The 19,896-nt window shown below is 41.2% G+C and overlaps 1 protein-coding gene across 2 annotated transcripts in view; it reads left to right on the top strand.

The window, feature by feature from the left end:
• Positions 1 to 3,030: 3,030 nt before the first annotated feature.
• The window catches only part of RASSF5 (Ras association domain family member 5), a 757,171-nt gene continuing 740,305 nt past the window's right edge, over positions 3,031 to 19,896 (top strand). For both annotated transcript variants that reach the window (XM_044076858.1, XM_044076860.1), the window contains exon 1: positions 3,031 to 4,101. In XM_044076858.1, coding sequence (XP_043932793.1) covers positions 3,045 to 4,101 — 1,057 coding nt within the window. In that variant the 5' untranslated portion in view covers positions 3,031 to 3,044. The remainder of the gene's footprint in view (positions 4,102 to 19,896) is intronic.

Here is a 19,896-nt window from a genome sequence, read left to right on the forward strand (position 1 = left end):
TCCGAGACCGGAAGATTGACAACTGAAATAATCAAATCGACAGTTTAAAAGCCCGACGCTGAGAACACCGACATGTTAAGGGAAGTGTGCGATAGTGACAGACTTTAGGGTTGGGGTGGTTTAAGTGAGTTAGGGTTAGGGAGCGAGTAAGGTAAGTGTGCAATAGTGACAGACTTTAGGGTTAGGGGTGGGTTAAGTAAGTTAGGGTTAGGGCACGGGTTAGGTGAGCGTGCCATAGTGACGGACCTTAGGGTTAAGGTTTGGGTTAAGGTTAGTGCATAGATAGTTGTGTATGTAAGGTTTAGTGTAAGTTTGTAAGGTTTTTGGTGTGCTTGTGTTGTGTGCATGTTTTTCTGAAAAGGTATTTGTTTTGTTGATTGTCAGGATTGTGGTTTGTCGGGCATGTGAAGTTTCATACTTTTAAACTGTTGGTTATCTCAGCTGTCGATCTTCCGGTCTCGGTGTTCTCATCGTCGTTTTGGTGTTTTCAAATAGACCCATACATAAACACACATACACATATATATATATATATATATATATATATATATGTGTGTATATATATATATATATATATATATATATATATATATATAAGAAATAAATACACATTACATAGATAGCACTAACCTTTATATGGCTACTAAAAATTAATGCAATATAAATTGAGTGAGTTATTAAAGTAACAATATTAATACATTTAGAAAATGAATGTAGTGTCCCGGCAATCACTGACACACAGGTTAAAACAGCCCTAGCCAAAGCCAAAAATAAAACTTCATTGGGACCAGCCAGGCAACCCTTTGTTTAGGAAGGCCAGCTTCAGCATAGACCAAAGAGGGGGAGAAAGGCTACTACAGGATACCTGAGAAAATAACAGGACAGTCCAATAGTCCTGTCAAGTGGGGCAAAGAAAAGATGCTGCACAGTAATGCCTACCCAACCTCCCCATTATTTAGTTGGTACACTGGTAGCCACTCCCTGTAGATAGCTTACTAGCCTTAGTAAATGCAACACATTAGTAACAGATCCACAGCAAATGCCTGCAACAAGTGCTAGGAAGGAGTGCCCCCCCCCCCCGCCAATACCAAACAATGCCAGTACAAAAGAACAAATGACTTGTTAATGAATGCTAGACAAACTGAATAGTCACTGGATAAGACAAGAGACTTGTTAGCCAGTCCCCCCCCCCCTTTGTCAGACTGTGAAGCAGCCCGACAAATAATCAAGTGAACACAAGTGTGATGGGCAGCAAAAGATTCAATACCTAGCCAAACAAATTTGCATGTCAGCAGGGGACCCCCCCCCCCCAAAATAAATCTGTGCTTGAATCTCTACCATTTGGGGTGGACTGCTTCATCTGGTTAACCTGAGTAAATGCATAGCTGCTGCAGCAGTTTTACTCCATACCCTTGTGCATTAGTGTCCACTACCTCCCCATTTCTAAAATATGTTTCCAAAGCATAGTTCTTAATCTTCCATTTCTAAAATGTGGAACCAAGGGTGTAACCAGGCATAGTCTATACTCTATAGAGTACATTTTTACCGAGCATCAAAAACATTGGGGCTTTATCAAGCCATATTATATCTGCAACCATTTGAATCAATGCCTCTAATAACAGGTATGTAGCAAGCTTACAGAGAAGACTGCAAATTAAAAACAATATCTTAATGTAACAGTTTCAGCTGTGCAGGCAAAATCTAAGTGCTGGGTGGGGGGTAACAGCTTGAGTACTGTGCCCAGTTTTTAAATACCAGGTGGGTTGGGGGTAGCTACAAGAGTTGGTGTGTGTATATAATGGAATTCACCGACTACACCCCTGTGTGGAACGTTACTTCTCTTAACCTACTTACTGCTTCATAATGGCTTTATTTAGCAAGCTTACTTTCTACTTAAACAACACTTTTGATGAATTATAATGATATAAATATCAATTAAAAACATATCATTCAAAAGTGTGACAGACCGTTTCAGTGTGAAACACGAACTTTTACCGAAAATGAGGAACCTCTCTCAACTTCTTAGCATATGACATCTGGACAAAAGCCCCCCACCCCCCTAAATTTTAAATATTGCTTTTACCTTATAAAGTTATTAAACTGGGATTTGCATTAGCATGCATTTTGTGAAGACTGTGAAGTCTTTAAACTTAAAAGCTAGTCGTTATTTGCTGACTTCAATAAGGGATTTCCAGAAAACTACCAATATTATGAGAAACAGACCAAAAATAAGATGTGAAAATCTGGACTGTTGAAAGTTATGTTAAAGACCGTTCCTCATGATGTACACCCAAGACGTATGCTCGGGAGTGAAACGGTATGGAGGATGCTTTGTTAAATTACTAATGCAAATGCTTTTCTCCAGCCCGAGGCGTGCCGCTTTATTTACGAACCCTGCTATGCAGTGTGCACACGCTTTTCTGGTTTATGCAACGACACGCGCTTCTGTTGCCCTACTAAAATGTTTTTAGAAACGAGGTGCTTCCACATTCCACAGCATTATTCACTTCGATGCAGCTTCTCCAAGAGTTGAATTTTTATTTACATGACGATTACAGGCTAAAAATCAAGCAAATGCTTATTTTACTTGGTTTCAGAATTCAAGCATTGTAAAAAATCGCATCTATTTATACCGTCTATTATTAAAGGAGGGCGGTTCAGTCACAGCATCACAGCCCACCCCGACCACTATCCAAATTTCAACTGTTTTTGAAAACAACTTGCACATGGGCAATGAAATGGTGAAACTGAAAAAAAGAAGTTTTGAACTCTAGTGGTGAGCACAGACCGAATATGATTTCACCAAACTTGTTTTTGCTTTCCTAATGAATGAACGTAATTCCTTGTGCTTTAGCAATACAAAGATGCCAGTGCGTGAATCCCCCCGGGACAACCCTGTGTAGTGGCTGTTTTAAGGGGGGGCTGAAGCAGGAAATCCCCCGCCCGTCAGCACCGATGACAAATCATCCCTAATCTCTTCATATTACTCAACCACATACAGATCTGACATAGTGGAAGAAAACAACCAAACCCGTCCCGGGAGGATGAAAATTCAGCCTGCGGTGCCACCCAGCACCAGATTACCAACGGAACCCGACAGTTTCTCCCCATGTGCCATAGCACCCTCAGCGATGGGATTACACCCAGAGGGGCCACTGACCACGTTTGATGACAACTCCGAGGTGGAAGCGTTCCTACAAAGCCTAGCCCCTCGGGAGAGGCGTAAAATCCTGAGGCAGCTGCCCAGCGACGGGGGCTGGCGACCCCAGCAGCGCCGCCGAGGAGTGAGCGAGGCGACGTGTGACGGCAAACGGCAGCAGGCGTACACGGGGCACCCGCATCCAACGACGCTCACGAGAATGCCTGTCCTGCAGCAGCAGCACCTCGAGCCGGGTGGCAGGAGCACCGCAGCGGGTGTGTCGCCCGACGCCTGTGACAGACAACCTGAGGAATTAGACTGTGGCATCCATCAGTGTGCGTCACCGAACAAGGAAGGCGCTGGAGGACCGATCCGTGAAAGGCACCAAAGCGCTGCTGTGTGTTACTGCGGAAACAAAAGCAGCAGTGGCAGCCTCTATTTACTGTCGTCAGTCCCAGGCTCTAAATCCCTACCAGCTGCAGCGGGGACAAAAGGAAGGGAAGACTGCGGGAGGAGGTTTTCACTGGGTGAGCCGATCACAGTGCAAGGAGCGACGTGTGCTGTTTGTCTTCAGCACCGGGTGACAACGGCTAGCCGGGTACTGCAGCCGCCGGGTATGCGATCTGAGGGCAGGAAGAATGTAAAGGGCCCCGCCACTGACGAGCACCCACCTCAACACCTAATAAACGACTACACAAATGACCTAAAGGTGCCACCATGCACCACTGCTCCAGGCTTCCAGAAATCGGGACGCTCACGGCTGAGGATCCGACACGAATCGGCAGCGCGACGGGCTCCTGATGTTAGGACTATTTTTGAACAACCTCGAGACCCCCGGGTGAAAGAAGAGAGGGGTGAAGGACACAGCTTTGAGGCTGCTTTTGCTGGTGGCCAGACATGGTGCGACCTATGCGGCAAAGAGGTGACGCTGAGCCGAGGAGGCGGGGCACTCCGCTGCAAGAGTGAGTATACCTAGATCATCAGCTTGTGGGCTGGGGGTGTGCGGTGTTGCTGTGTCTTCCTCCCAAAGGGTTAGCTAAGCAGCAGTGAATTAGGCTGGACTATTTTGGAATTGCTAATGATGTTTTTTTTTTTTTGTCATTGTCAAGCTAAAGGGGAGGGGTGTCATTAAAACATCCTTTGTAAGTAGTGACCAGTGTCTGGACTGAAGACAACTGAATGTGGTGTGAAAGGTTAACGCTTTCTCTGATGCCGAACATGGTGCATTTTCCACCGTGATACGAAAATAAAGTTTAGCAGTGTAGCCTACATTCTCGTGAGGTGTTTTTTAGAATATTTGCTTTTGATGGTCCTTTCATTTATTAAATGGTAAGGTGCAATTTGGAATGTTATTTTTTCCCCGTAAAACACATATCGTATGACACAGTAAATCATCTGAGCCCCCCTGAAAGACACCAACACAATTGTCATACCTCTCGATCTCTTGTCAGAAAAAAAAAACTTGACAAAGCCAAGAATAATGTTGAGACAAAGCCACACAAACAGGGACACGTTTTAAATATTGCTCTTAAAAACTTAGAAATCTGATAGAATAAAACGTATTCTATTATCGTGCATTTTCTCAAAAAACTCCAGCTTTACTCGTATTTATTGCCTACTCCGAGGTGATCTCTGCCTAACATAAAAAGCTATGTCAAACCCAGAGCTGTTGGACATGCTACACCTAAATAAATCCCAATCCCTCCGAGCTACACGCTCTACAGACCACCTGGACCTTGTCACCACAATAAACAGGACATGCTGGAGAGATAGATTCCTGTCGCAGAGACTTCCCATACTCTGGAACAAGCTACCCATCTATGTCAAGCAAAGTTCTTCATTAGCACTCTTCAAGAAAAATCTTGATGAGTGGATGGGAAATAGGAAATGCACCCCAGGGGATCTCTTCTGTGGCTCTGCGCGACAGGGATACAGGAAAATAACTTTCTTGGGTGGCTTAAGCCAGGGAACCTTGTTGGCTAGGCTTACTTAGGCCATTGGGCCGGTATCTATGAACCTGTGTCTGACGGTGGGTGGTGGATCTTCCTTAAGTAAACTTCTAGTTCATATTCTTCTTTTTGCGTATACTAGATTTTGTTTTGCATCCTTGGCCAATTCCACACAGGTTTAAAAACAGGAAAATGTGTAAAAGTTTGTGGAACAAACTGATGCTTTGTATCAGAGTGGACTAAAAAATGTTAATTTGTGGGAAATATGTGCATGAAATGCTTGTATGCCATTCAGGGTAGTGAACCAATCCACTGTGGATCAATTTCAGCAGAAAGTGGGGAAAGCACTTAATAGTACAGTAATTAGAAATTAACACAGCACAGTTGAAACAAGAATACAGACAGAAATGCAGAGTATTTACAGTGTGGAAGAGTATCTGTTGGAGTTGAGATTAATGTGCTTGCATCTTGAGTTACTGTGGGTTTTGGTTAAATCATTAAATGTTAATGGGTTGGTGAGGTACAGCATTCAGGAGGAATCAAGGGATGTGAATGGCAAGATGTCCGGTTATAAAGGCCAAGGAGGTATTATTGGTTTTGTTAGGCTGGTTTATGGAACCGGCACATGATTGAAGCAAACACATGGCCCCCTTTTTCTTAAGATGTTAAAGCATTACTGTGACTTTAGGAAGTGGTATTATGAAGTTTTAGAAGGGGGGGGGGTGTCCCATGTGTCCCATAATATAGATGGAGAGATGTTCTGTGGATGAAAGCAAGTACAACTTTTATTAGTATTTGGATAGTTTTGGCATAGAGTGGAGCTAGTAAGACGAGTTTGTAATACCCAGCTAAAGAGGGGGTGCACTGTAAACAGATTTATGGACAAGAAAAAGAAGCAAAATGTCCACTCACTCTATATATGGAGACATTATCTCACTGGAGAGTGATAAAGTGGAGCTCATTTTTAGGAGAGGAGCATGAATCTGCAATGTTTGTTTGCAAGGGTCTGTAAATCTATATGTTTTTTTTTGTAGAGATGCAGGCCTGTAATGGTGATGCTTTTGCCAACAGTATTCTCCTATAGGTAAGTAAAGGCCATGGTGGTGCAGTGGTTAGCGTTGTCACCTCACAGCAAGAGGTACTCCCCCATTCGATTCTTGGCTGGAGCACCTTCTGTGTGGAGTCTGCATGTCCTCCCAGCAGTCAAGTGACATTTAAAGACATGCAAGTAGGTGCGTGGGTGAATGGGTGTGCCTTCTTTGAAGGCTGGGCATCAGGCTGGCAACTCATCACCGTAAAAATCCACTGCCAGTCATTAGCAGACCAGAGTTCTGCTGTGGTGACCCCTCACCGGGAAAGGCCGAAAGACATTACTTACTATTCTCCTATAGGTAGAAAAAGAAAATTTTAAATTTTGCAGTATCCAAATATGACTATGTTAATTTTAGCCTTAAGGTTTGTAATGTACAAGATCATATTTAAGCTGAGATCAAGGGTGACAGTCAACTATGTAAAAGAAAACATGCTGTGTATGCTGTTTTTTAAAGGTTAAGAGGATTGTGTAGGGCAATTAGCTTTTGAGGAATCAAAACACACTTTTGGTGGAGGGTTTCATTGTTAGTTGTTTAAGCAACCATGTGTACAGAAGGAGAGTGTTTTGCTGTTCTGGTTCATAGGTAGGTACTAGGCTATTGGACCAAAGGCCTAAGTAAGCCTAGCCAACAAGGTTCCCTGGCTTACGCCACCCAAGAAAGTTAATTTCCTGCGCCCCTGTCGAGCAGAGCTACAGAAGTGATCCCCAGGGTGTATTTCCTATTTCCCCATCCAGATTTTTCTTGAAGAGTTCTAATGAGGAACTTTGCTTGACATAGATGGGTAGCTTGTTCCAGAGTATAGGAAGTCTCTAGGACAGGAATCTATCCCTCCAGCATGTCCTGTTTATTGTGGTGACAAGGTTTAGTTCCCTAGAGAGTGTGTAGCTCTGAAGGATTGGGATTTCTTTAGGTGTAGCATGTCCAACAGCTCTGGGTTTAACATAGCTTTATATATGTTAGGCAGAGATCTCCTCGGAGTAGGCTATATGCTACAGAGTAAAGCTGGAATTTTTTGAGACGGTCAGTGTAGGGCATCTGTTTGGGACCAGAGGTACTTCTGTGGCCTTTCCAGCTGCTGCAGATGTCTTGCGAGGCACATTTCATGGAGTAACAGTAGAGGATTTTCATCATCTACACGAAAATGTAGACATTGGATTTTTTAGGCCTCTGGGTAAAAGCATTAAGGAAAATGTTGAAAAGAACAGGTGCTATGACAGAACCTTCAGGAACACCTGCAGTGATGATTGTGACAAGAACCATTATATTTTACTGAGAAGGGTCTATGCGAGAGGTTAACTGTTGAACCGATTGGAAGGAGGAGGACTCAATACAGGTATAAAAGCAACAAGTATATGGTTAGTGAAATTAAAGGCTTTGGATAAAATCAATGAACAGGATACCTATGAGGTGGCCTTTGTTTGCATAAGTTTGTGTAAGTAGTATGAGTGTGTACATGGGGCTGTTTGCCTCGGTGTTTAATGAAGTCATGCTGGTGAGAGGAGGGAATGTTTTATTAGCAGACTAAAGAGGTAGGCTGTTATAGTTTGTCTAGGCGGCGTAAAAGAGAGATACTGAGTGGTAGGTTATCAATGCTTCCCACCCTCCACATACAATCAGTGGGGATTGAGAGGTTGATTAAGACAGATTTGATGTGGACATACCTCCATATTGCTTACCATTTGTGTCGTGTGAGCCATTTTTGAGCAGAGTTGGTTTTAGCAAGTTAGTTTTTGATGAAGTAAAATAGTGTCAGGTATCATTCTGGGTGTTGGGATTTGGGTGTGTGTGACCATTTTATAGTAGTGAAATGGTTATTAATTAAGATTTGAAGGGTTTGGGGATGGACAGGGTAGCTGGGGCATTGAGGTCTTTATTTTACAGATTTGGAATATGCAAGAGTAAGTGTAGTTGGTAACTGGTAATTAGTTGTCAACGAGGTAGAATGGGAGTACTTGGCAGGGTTAGAACACAGTTTTCCTGTCGGCTTCTACTTCTTTTAAATATGACATCTGTCAGGTAACAGTAATTATGAGAGCATGAACTGTGGAGTTAGTGCAGAGCCATGTTCTATATGGTTTAGTAGGCATCTTTGAAAGGGGTGAGATGTAACCGAGTCTGAAAGAATTTGTTGATGGACTGGTTTGGGGGAGAGGTTATGCAGGTATTATCTAATAACATGGGAGAGGGGCCATAGCAGCCATCTGACAATGCTGACAATCCTTCAGCTGGCAAGGTGGTATGATCTCACTAGTAAATGGAGTTCGTAGCACGAGGTGCGAGTGGAATGAACTGACACTATACTAGGCACAGCATATGTAAAGACAGGGAGGAAGTGCCATACTTGTCAACAGTCCTTGGTTTTGTAGAACAACCCTTATGTCACCCTGTCCCTCATAAGAGTTTTGATTTTCTGGTAATTCATCAGGCACTACAGGAAGTAATGCTAAAGTTTTGTAATCTTATTGTTCAGGAAATGCATACTTATGTCAAACTGCTGTTCTATTAATGTTTAAGTGAATTAGTGTAATATTTAAAAAAGTGTCTCAGATTTTGAGCATTTATCTTCCCGTTATTTTTGGCTCTGTCCAGCATTCTTGAGAAAAGAATTTGAGATGTAGGATTAAATTAACCAGAGAAACAAGGCCATTAACTTGCATTGCAGGCGTATAAATATCAACTTTTATTATCTTTTTGAAAACTAATCTCAGTCTGTGAAGAACTTAAATTTATATGAAGCAACTCAGTAGGTAAGCCTCAAGAAGCTGTAACTCACAAATGCAGCCTGCAGGTTTTTTTTTTTTTTTGGAGGGGGTGAAGAGAGCATTCAGGTACAAGTCATGCCTTTAAGTCAGACTAGCAGCTACTTAATCTGGTGCTGTTAAACGCTTCCCAGTGACCCAAGGTCATACGGAAGGACCCTATCATCACTGAAATGGGATTATTGGAAAGGTTTGCCAATAATGTCATAAACAATCAGGTCAAATTTAAAGTAATGCAAAATAATTTCAGTGTCCGGAGGTACAACCTTTGTCTTGGTTGGAGGTGGTCTTTCAATATTTGGTAAGGGGGCGGCTACTTTAGCAACAATGCTTAAGATTAGTTTTTTCAAAAGTTACTATACCAGCAAGTCACCCTATGAAAATGATTGGTAATTATACCAAAAATAAATACCGGCCTGATAAAAACTCAGTGATAGATGCATTACATTAATGAGGATGGGTCTAATTAGATTGTTTGGTAGCAGTGGTTTGGCACAGCTGCTTCACTGCTTGAACCTCATACTCCTTTAGGGTATTTCCAATATCTCGCTTTATATGTATTCCTTAGCAAATATAATGTCTTTTTTTATATTCTTAACCTAACCTTCATCTATCCCAGAATTTGTGACTGAAATTTATTACATAGTTCTCCTGCCAAAAAGAGTATATGGCTTTTACGACCCATTACTTATTCTGTTATATATTTTTTTATTTTTAATGCATCATGTAACTTGTATATTAGGAACTCTCTTCTATCTTGTATATAATATATGGTCAACTATATTGCTTGCCTTATATTTTGCTCGTTTTCTTTTATTGTATTCACAAATTGTATTACTTTGTTATTCTCTTAATATTTGTAACCATTGTTCGATTTTTTAAATTCTGTTTACTATGTACTGTAGAGCTTTTCTCCCCTGGCCTCCACTTCAAATGGGCTCATACCCAGTCGGACTTTCCTGGTTAAAAAAAATGTCAAATAAATATATATTATAGTCGCTACCGTTTTGTTCTTCAGGCAGTGCATGTTAATAGAAATCCTAAAAGTTGGTAATTCCAGGCTGTGGAGTGTTTGCCTTCAAGTCTTGCATTATGACTATGAACTCTACTTGGATATTTTTTTGTTTATTTACTTATCTGTAGACATCACATTTTATTTTGTAAGCGAATAAACAAAAAATATCCGAACACAGCTTGCAGTCATAATGTAAGACTTAAAGACAAAGGCTTCATAACCTGGAATTCACAACTTTTGAGGATTTGTATTAACATGCACTGAAGAACAAAAAGGCAATGACTACAATATTTTGTGTCGAATATCCCCTCTCAGTTCTACCATGGTTCAGAGAAAAAGAGATTTTTTTTTATTTAAAATAAAGTTCAATTTTCATTGCTGGAACTTCCTGGACCTATTCCATTTATTGAGAGAAATTTGTGATTAATGACTTTTCATTATCATTTTTATACAGACAGAATTAAATATGTCATACAGAACATTGAATAAAACAACAGTGTTAGTAGTATAGTAGACGAAGGAGAAGAAATGTAAATTATGTTGAATAAGAATTCTTGCCTAAAATGCCATGTTCCATGAAAGTTTCCATTGTTCAAATACTCAATTCTAGATTTTTTTCTTGGAAATAAAATGGAAAAAAAGTTATTGTACACTATGAGCAGTCAGGTAGAGCCAAGCAATTACAGGGCAAAGGAGAAGCATGTTTTTCAAACTGCAAACAGAAGAAGGCATTGGTGTAAATCAGTGTTAAGAAACGTAATGTTAGTTGTGTGATTTTCCTCCTTGGAATTTGCAGAGTTTAATCACTGGACTTAGCTCTGCCATGCACAACTAAACTGTAGTTCCATTATGCCAGTCCAGAAATTGTGCTAGCGAGTATTATGTTGGTTCAGCTGAGCATTCGCCCAGTAAACATGTTTACTTGTCCTGAATTAACGCGAGTTATAATACAACCATTCAAGCTTTTGGCCCAACCTTTGTTCCTTATTTAGGGCTCCCATTAGGCTGGAAGCATTATAAATCTGTGTTGGTCCTGTGTTAGTAGAAGAAAGTCATTGTACTGTTTCTGTGTTAGCACTGAAAGTGATAAAACTGTCGGCTCAAACATAGCCAGCTAGTCTCTTTATTCATTTGTACAGCAACAGGATAAGGATCATCCCCTTGTGTGACAATGTGAGGTACTGCTAGCTATGCCAGGGGAAGAAGGGCAGTGGATGTGTAACATATGCCAACACAGATAGCTGGAAGTTAGTAAAGAATTCTATGTTATTTGAATATCAAACGTGCTTGTGCTGAAAATGTTTTTGTAAAGTTGTGTGTGTGTGTGTTAAAAATGTACCAGCAGTGGGTCCAGACTGTATTGTAACCAAATTAAAAAAATATATATGATAACAGAGAATACTGGAAGAGAAGAGGTTAAGCTCAGCTCCAGCTAACTTTGGAAAATAGTAAGAAATTAAATGACTGGTCCTAGGCCATGAAGATGTTATCTCACAGTTTTGAATGAAGCCACAGACACAATGTCTGTATGCAGCATAGTTTGTTAGTCTCTGTAGGAGGAGTAGAAGTTTATAATTGTTTTAGGACTTCCAGAAGCTGCACCAGATCTGAGCAATGCTCTTGTGTGCATTATTGGCATGTAGCAATATCCTCACAGTTTCTAGCAATAAAGGTTGCATGGGAACCAGGCGTCAGATGACCAGATATATGTGATGTCATTCTGTACAGAAATAATGTTTTAATATTAGGTGAGACAAGTCTCAGGGAAGTCATGTTTCTTGGAACCTTATACAGAAGGATCCCTCACCTACTTTATCTCGTCTTGCTCTATTAAGTAGAACAGTAATTCTCTAGATCAGTCAGGAAAGTATAGTGCAAATAGTTATGTATTGTTTTTCTATCTGTGTGAATCTTTCCAGCTGTGTTATTTTTAATATTTTTTGCGATTTAAATTCTGATGTTTACTGTAAATAGATTTTTGATATTTTCATGGTATTTGTATTCCAAGGGAACGTCCCTCTCCAGTGTCAGTGGTGAGGATTCAGGCTCCTTGATTACTGGTCCATAGTAAGGATGTTACACCTTGCATAAAAATTAGAAAAATGCATCCGAGAGAAAATCATGCACACTCACATTTTTATGTCAAGTGATATATAAAAATCACATAGGCAAATACCTTGAGATATTTGCAAAGTCAGACTTGTAAGAATGGTAACTAGATAGCAAAGGCAGACATCTGTCAACCAAAAAGATATGATTAGCTTATGTGACTTCCTTGGAGTACCTACATTTCTTCCCAGCTGTATCCCAAAATATCCACTTTCAAGCCAGTCTTCTATATGGCTACTTTTCACTAAACCTTTGCCTGTGGTATCCTGGAGAATGTGTAACCCTAAAAAGCCAGTATGAAGAAACAAGAACAACTTCTCAGTCTTGAACCCAACAGTGTCAGGAAAACCCCTCCTTCCTGTCCCAAATCCCTGCTTAGATGCAACCCCCTACCTTTTATAAATGATATTGTGGGTGAAATTCACCCATAACAGCCATTGGTTTGCTTTGTAAAAATGGACCCTTCTGCTGTTTGCCCAGCCTTATCAATATAAGGATGGTCTTGGTATACACAACCCCTCTCACCCAGATCAGTTGTATGCTGCCAAACCAGCTGATCCACTTATGACGGCCATCTTGATTGTAAGAGGTTATTCTCTCATGTATTGCAAAGAAAAGGAATATATTCTATGAGTCTCACATATGTAATCAAACAACTCATCCACTCATGGAGAAAATGGTCACAGTTAGCTATGTAATTGTGTCAGTTAATCCAACCAAAGTCAGACTGTGTTCATTTTATGTATTAAAAAAAAAAAAAAAAAAAACATGAGATGTAAAATGGGCTTGTAAGTATGTGGAAAGACAGCCAGACCATTATATAGCCCTTCTTCTATCAGTGCATAGGATGTCTTAAAATATACTTTGTGTAGGATCTTTAGAAGTCATATGCTTACACATGTACACTAAATCATTGGCAAAGCTATTCTGTGTTCCCAATTCACTACACAATGCAGGCACCTAATATAGTGGCAAATACTATGCCACAGGAAGAATGTACCAGAAAAATTCAGAAAGACACATATACACTTCAGTATGGGGGACATAGCTTCTTAGCGTCTATGCTTCTCAGAGTCTAAACTTTATATACCAGATAGCCACAATTCCTCATGGTACACCGTAGATTAAGAGTGGGTATTTAAAAAAAGTAGTGATTCTTTACATACGCACACACAGCAAACTTGTCCATTAACCCTTTGACTTTTAATAAGGCAACTTCCTGTGATATAGTAAACTACCTTAACAAAAGTTCTTCAGCCTTCTGTTAAGCACTACTCATTTTGTCCCCACTGTTATGCACACTTGGTTCATGTACACTTACCTGCTCATCATGAAAAGCTTGCTATGGCATTGGTGTGATGATCTCAACAAGCTACAACAGCTGTCGACTTCAGACCAGTGCAATACGCAAACCGATACAAACCTGTTCAAAAGGATAAATTCACTCCTCATAAAATACCCCCAAAATATTTAGCCCTTTAAGATCTATGACAAGTGTAATAACTTTTCTGACGGATGTTAACTTTACATAGAAACTGAAAATTGCAAACAGATATTGCAGTATAAGACTACTGAAGATAAAGATCATCTCTGACAATGCTGTTGCATTCATTGCTGTTGATTACTTTAGGTGAAGCCCAAATGCATATTTCAGTTGTTTTGTGCACTGCAATACATTTCTGTATTGCAAAGTGCCAACAAGGAGTTTGAAAATGTGGGTCAGGTGATCAGCAGGAGTTGAACAGAGTGGCTGTTGACCTGCTCACTTGTATTGGGGGTAGGGGGTGGGGATTAAAACTTCAGCAGCTGTGATAGACTCCAGGCAGATGGCTGAGGTGACTGCAGCCTACAGGCATAAGCTTGTAGGAGTAGCTCAAAACAGCCTCAGGAGAAAGGCAGTCTCTCTTTTTCTCTCTTTCTGTAATAGCAGGTTGCACACATCATCTGCTTTGAGATGCTACATAGGAAGGGAATGGAACAAGTTAGAAAGGAGGACAAGAAAATATCCTCCCAGAGCAAAACTACAATTTGTGAATAGCTTATGAACCCCATCACAACTTAATATATGCACTCATCTCCCGTTATAAAATAGATATGGTAATGGGGATGTGAATTATATATGTGTTAGAGAAGAAAGAGAATGGGTAATATAGGGGTGGGGCTGTGAAGTGTTGAGACCATGAAGGGGCACAAAGAAATTGGGGGAGGGAGTGTGTATGCCAGCAAGCACAAGCATTATAGGGGAATGGTCTGCCCTAGCCACCCACTTGGTCTTTCTATAAGTACCTGAGAGTCTGGTAATAATTCTGTACTCTGTGTATGCACGTCTGAACTTGAAATGATTCATTATGACCCCTGACCAAAACAACCCTCTTTTCTTTTACAAAAAAACAGAGATTTCCTAGTGGTTTTGTTGTACCAAAGTTTGACAGTCTTCCACTTGATGTACATTTTCTGCTGTAATCAAGTGGTTGCTACCACTCGCTATGTTCTACATCCTGTAGCAAATCATTTCTTGGTGATCTTGTTGCCCCGTCATCGCAGCTCATTCTTCTCATGGTCACCGATTGAACTGGAGCTTTTTACTTGGAAGTGAACGGATGCCAAAATCAGATGTTTGTGGACAGTTGTACTAGTCACGGCTTTGTGTTCTTGCCATTATGTTCATTATGTTAGTGGAGTTTAGGAGTCATTTCTTAAGTATTTTGAGTCAAGGGGTTTGGGAATCCGTGCAGGATAGTATATATGTATAGGAAACACTGAACTATGTGGGGTGGTAGGGTACTGGATTTGTCACTGGATTACAGGTAACTTAATGAGGATCAGGGTAGAGGGACATGACTAGGTAAGCATAATCTCTGGAACACTAGGATGGAAATTGGGCTAATAGGGGTGTTCAGTGATTTGGGACTTTTTTTGTTTCACCAAGGTCTGCGTGGAAAATCTCAGGTCAGCACACATGCTTAGCATTTATAAAGTGAGACCATTCTTTTGCTAAAATTAGCGTCTTGAGTCATCTTGGGCTCCACAGTTCCTGCACCGGTTCAGTTTATGATGCAACCAGCCCTAATGCAGTATGCCATTGACCAGCTTGTACATTACATCCAGACTGTGGTTCACACAGATTTACTCCAGTGCTAGTATGAACAGCCTTCTCTATAGATGGTCAGAGGAGAGTCAGCTGACAGGCTGCTCACCATATCACTCTGCTGAAACCTATGCTCACCAACTTCATGATTTATTTATTTTTTTATTACAGAATGAGTCTGCATGTCCTCCCCGCGGTCGAGTGGGATTCAAAAGACATGCGTGAATGGGCGTGCCTTCGTTGAAGGTTGGGAATTGGGCTGGCACCTCGGCACCATAAAAATCGGCTGCCAATCATTAGCGGACCAGAGTTCCGTTGTGGCAAACCCTAACCAGGAAAAGCCAAAAGAAAAACAACAGAATGAAAATTGGTGAGACACTGATTTCATTTGTACCACTTATACACTTCCCAATCTGTGCTGGGCAGTTCTAGGGAATCCTTTTTAGTTTTAATTTGTAATGTAGCTAAATCTGTAGAATCAACAAATGGGTCTGTTTACTGACAAGAGCTACGAAGTCTCAGAACTGAAGAGAGGCTACTAGCCTAGAGGAACTAATCCAGTCAAAGGACAAGTAAAATAAAAACTAGAATTTCTGGCTTTAAATGTTTTCAGAGAAATAGGGGAAAACTTAAGGTCATGCAGAGCTTTAGCAGGATGATGTATTTTTTTCCCTTGGACTTCCTTTTTTCACCTTCCTTGTGTCATGTTGCGTAATACAACATACCAAAGCACAATGTTTTCCACCAAGAGGGAAATAATGTTATCTTTAGTTGTTACTGTGTTGCAAGTATTTGCTGTCTGCATAGCACTCTGTCATGCATGACAGAAGCTATGTAACACAGACGTATGCATAAGATGAATGAGTCTTGTTAGTGGGGCGCAATGGAAACCCTTCCTTAATTTTAGATTTATCCATCAAGCAGTTTTTTTGTATAGGTGGTAAAGAACAGAAGAAACCATACCTGTGTAACATTAACTAGGTTTGATTAATTATTGTTCCTGTAGCTTTTGAAAAACAGTACATTACTTTTCTGCTACTGCCAATTTGCAGTGGAAAAGTTTGCTTTAAGGTTAATGTGCAGAACATGTTTGATAGAGCTGGAAAAGGTCTTTAGTGTACACAAACTCAGAAAGGCATCACCAGAAATCATGCTGAAAAGATTATAAAGATAGCTATGTATTAACATCATGGACTGGAAAGAGGACAGTAGAGGATATTTATGTCCTTTGGCAGGGCAGATGTTGGAGTATCACTTCCACTCGTTATTTTACTATATACATACGTGCGTGCACACACACTTTCAAATTTGTGTCATTGGAACATTTCAAGAGTGGTTTTCACCTAGCACCAGTTTCCTGGTGTTTGAATTTGGAAACAGTGATGTTGCTGTGAACAGTCCAGCTTTGACACTCTGTAGCCACACAGTAGAATTTGCAGACTCTGTGCCCTTAATAGGAACAGCTGGTCTTGATCAAAATAGTCACGGAATAGAATTCTTGAAAGTCCATTAGAAAAGTTAACCATTGTACAAAGTAAATTCACAGAGAAAAAAAAATAGAACAGTTATTTCAGCATGTTGCTAAAACTGCGCACAGTTTCAGAATGCTGCTGTTTGATACAACATTATTAAACCCCTCATCCAGATACCAAAGTCCTCATTCACACTGCTCTGTGTATGCCATTATGATAACTGAAGTCTTTCAAATCTGGTAATGACCTTAAAAGTTGACCATGTAGTAAACCTTGCATTTCAAGCATACCTCTATGTTCATTATGTGTATATATGGAAAAATAGGGAAGATAATGTGGTCATTTTTATAGTACTTAGCTTAAAAAAGTGTTATGGGTTGCACCTGTCACCCCTAGGTTTTTGAACTCTGACTCTTGCTGTCGCCATAGTGCCTTTTTTAGGCAAGGCTCAAAGGCAAACCAACCACCGTAACCAGCACAGGTAACCAAAAACTAAGGGTAATGCTACTCAATGCCAGAAGTCTCAACCTCAAAATGCACACACTCGAGGCTCTCCTCAGCATGGAGAAAATCAATGTTTGTGCAGTGACAGAAACCTGGTTCAAGGCTCAAGAGAGCACCCAGCACTGCCAGGTTACAATTCATATCATACCTTCCGGCCTCAGTTACCGGATTGCAGTACAAAGGGCAGAGGTGTATCCATATTCATCAAGGATACCCATATCTCCAGGTTAGTAGCGCAGCATGATACCCCAGAGATCATCCATGCGCAACTATCAGCAGGCAAAACCACATTTCAATTCGTAGCCGGTTATAGATCGCCCACCATGTCCCAAGATGCTCACTCTGCATTCCTTGAGACATTGGAAAATATAAAGGTCCTACCCAAACACCATAATCTTGTGCTCAGCGATTCATAGAATTTATAAATTCAAATGCCTTTGAAAAACTAGTATGTTCCCTCACTAGAGGGGACAACATATTGGATTTAATCATCACAAACATGGGCACCCATTGTACTACACCCGTTATCACTCCCTCCTTGGTCAGATCCGACCACAAACTGATAACCCTGGACATCCTCACCCCTCTACCTCCCCCAATCAAAGAAACCATAGTCAAAAACCTTTCCAAAGCAAACTTCAAACTACTTGCATCCGAAGTGGAAAGCTTCACTATTCCCTTGCAGAAGGATAATGATATCCAGGATGCGGAATCCTACACTAAGGCACTCTATATGCATCTTCAGGATTGCATGGACCGTTCTATCCCAAATAAAACCAAGACTCCTTCCTCAAGCAAGAAGAAACCAGTCTGGTGGACCCCGGCCATAAGCAAACTTTACAATAAAAGGAGGGGACTTATACAAAAATAGGCCAAATCTTAAGTAGAAAAAACATCCCTGATCAGCATTAGTAAGAAATTGAGGGCCTGTCAACTAAAAGCTAATTTTGAAAAGAAAGTTGCCAAGGATGACCATAAGGACTTCTATGGGTACGTCAAAAACATAAATGGCAATGCTCAGGTCTGTTCTGAGCTAGTACAGAAATGGAACAAAATACACCGACCCTTCTGACATTGCTAACATCTTGGCCGACGGGTTCAGTGCAAATTTCTCTCCCCCCTCTCACCACCTACAGGGCCTATTACCATTCCAGGGGATTGTGTAAGTCCAATTATTACTGATACGTTGGTTAACAAGGCTCTATCTAAAGCTAAAAACACTGCCTCCATGGGACCAGATGGTATCCTAGGCTGTGTCATATGCGAGCTCCAAAAGAAATTAACCCCGCATCTTAATAACCTGTTCAGTCTTCAGTCTCTCCACAGGATATGTGCCCATAGAATGGCGCACGGCAACGGTGGTCCCGCTACACAAGGGTGGGGCCACAACTGACCCTGGAAACTACCGACCAATAAGCCTGACCAGTCTGATCTGTAAGGCTATGGACAAATCATTATGGAACTCATAAATGGAGAGATTGGGAGTCTCTGGACCCCACACAGTTCGGCTTTGTCAAGGGCAGATCATGCCTCCTGAACCTGGTGGATTTCTTTGAGACAGTTACTCAGGCTATAGATAAGGGAAAGGAGGTACACACGGCTTACCTTGACCTTGCTAAAGCATTTGACACCATTCCCCATTCAGGTATTATTGATAAGCTCACCAGCCTGGGCATAAACCCTTACGTCACAAGATGGATCGCAAACTGGCTCTCAGACAGATCCCATACAGTAAGAGTAGCGGGATCTATGTCCGAATCCAGACCAGTAATAAGTGGTGTGCCTCAGGGCTCTGTCTTGGAGCCCCTCCTGTTTGGCATATACTTCTCAGAAGTACAGGCAAGCATGGAAGGTCTGTGGCTGACTAAGTTTGCAGACGACTGCAAACTGGGTGCTATAATAGAGTCCACGGCCGACATGGAGATCCTCCAGAAGGGCCTAAATGAGACTGATGCATGGTGTCAAAGCCATGGTCTCAAGCTAAATGCAAAAAAATGCATAGTAATCCCCTTTGGAAAAAAACGAGGACCCGCAAACTACAACATAGGAGGTAATCCCCGGAAATCTGAAGAAGAAATAAGGGATCTAGGGACCCAAGTAGATAGTTAGCTTTCCTTTGATAACCATGCTGCCAAAGTGGTTAGAAAATCCTTCTATGTGACCCATCTGATCACGAAAGGGTTCGCATCAAGATTCAAGGATGTAATGCTGCCCCTCTACTCTTCCCTCATCAGACCCATTATTGAGTACAATGCACCAATTGGAATGTACCTGGCTAGACATCTCCAGCAGCTGGAGAGACCACAGATGTACCTAACCAAGAGGATTACTGGCCTCAAACAGTTGCCCTATGCAGCACAATTGAAAAAGCTAAGACTGTTCTCTGTTGCATACCACTTTCTCAGAGGCGATCTCTGTCTTACGTACAGAGCCATGTCCAACCCAGAATTGTTGAACATGCTCCATCTTAGCAAAACCAAATCTACTCAAGCTATATGCTCTAGGGATATAAACCTCATCACAACAATGAATAGAACATGCTGGAGGGATAGATTCCCTTCGCAGAGACTTCTCTTACTATGGAATAGGGTCCCGATCTACATAAGACAGAGCCCCTCACTATCACTCTTCAAGAGGAACTTTGATGAATGGATGGGTAACAGAAAGTTCACACCAACAGCACTACTAGATAGGGGCCAAGGGTACTAGCTGCTAGTACAAGGGACTAGGGAACTACTAAAGGGGCGGTGAATACCGCACAACGTGG

The sequence above is a fragment of the Protopterus annectens genome, chromosome 7.part0, assembly GCF_019279795.1.
Source record: "Protopterus annectens isolate FY-2018-M chromosome 7.part0, PAN1.0, whole genome shotgun sequence".
Lineage (NCBI taxonomy): Eukaryota > Metazoa > Chordata > Ceratodontiformes > Protopteridae > Protopterus > Protopterus annectens.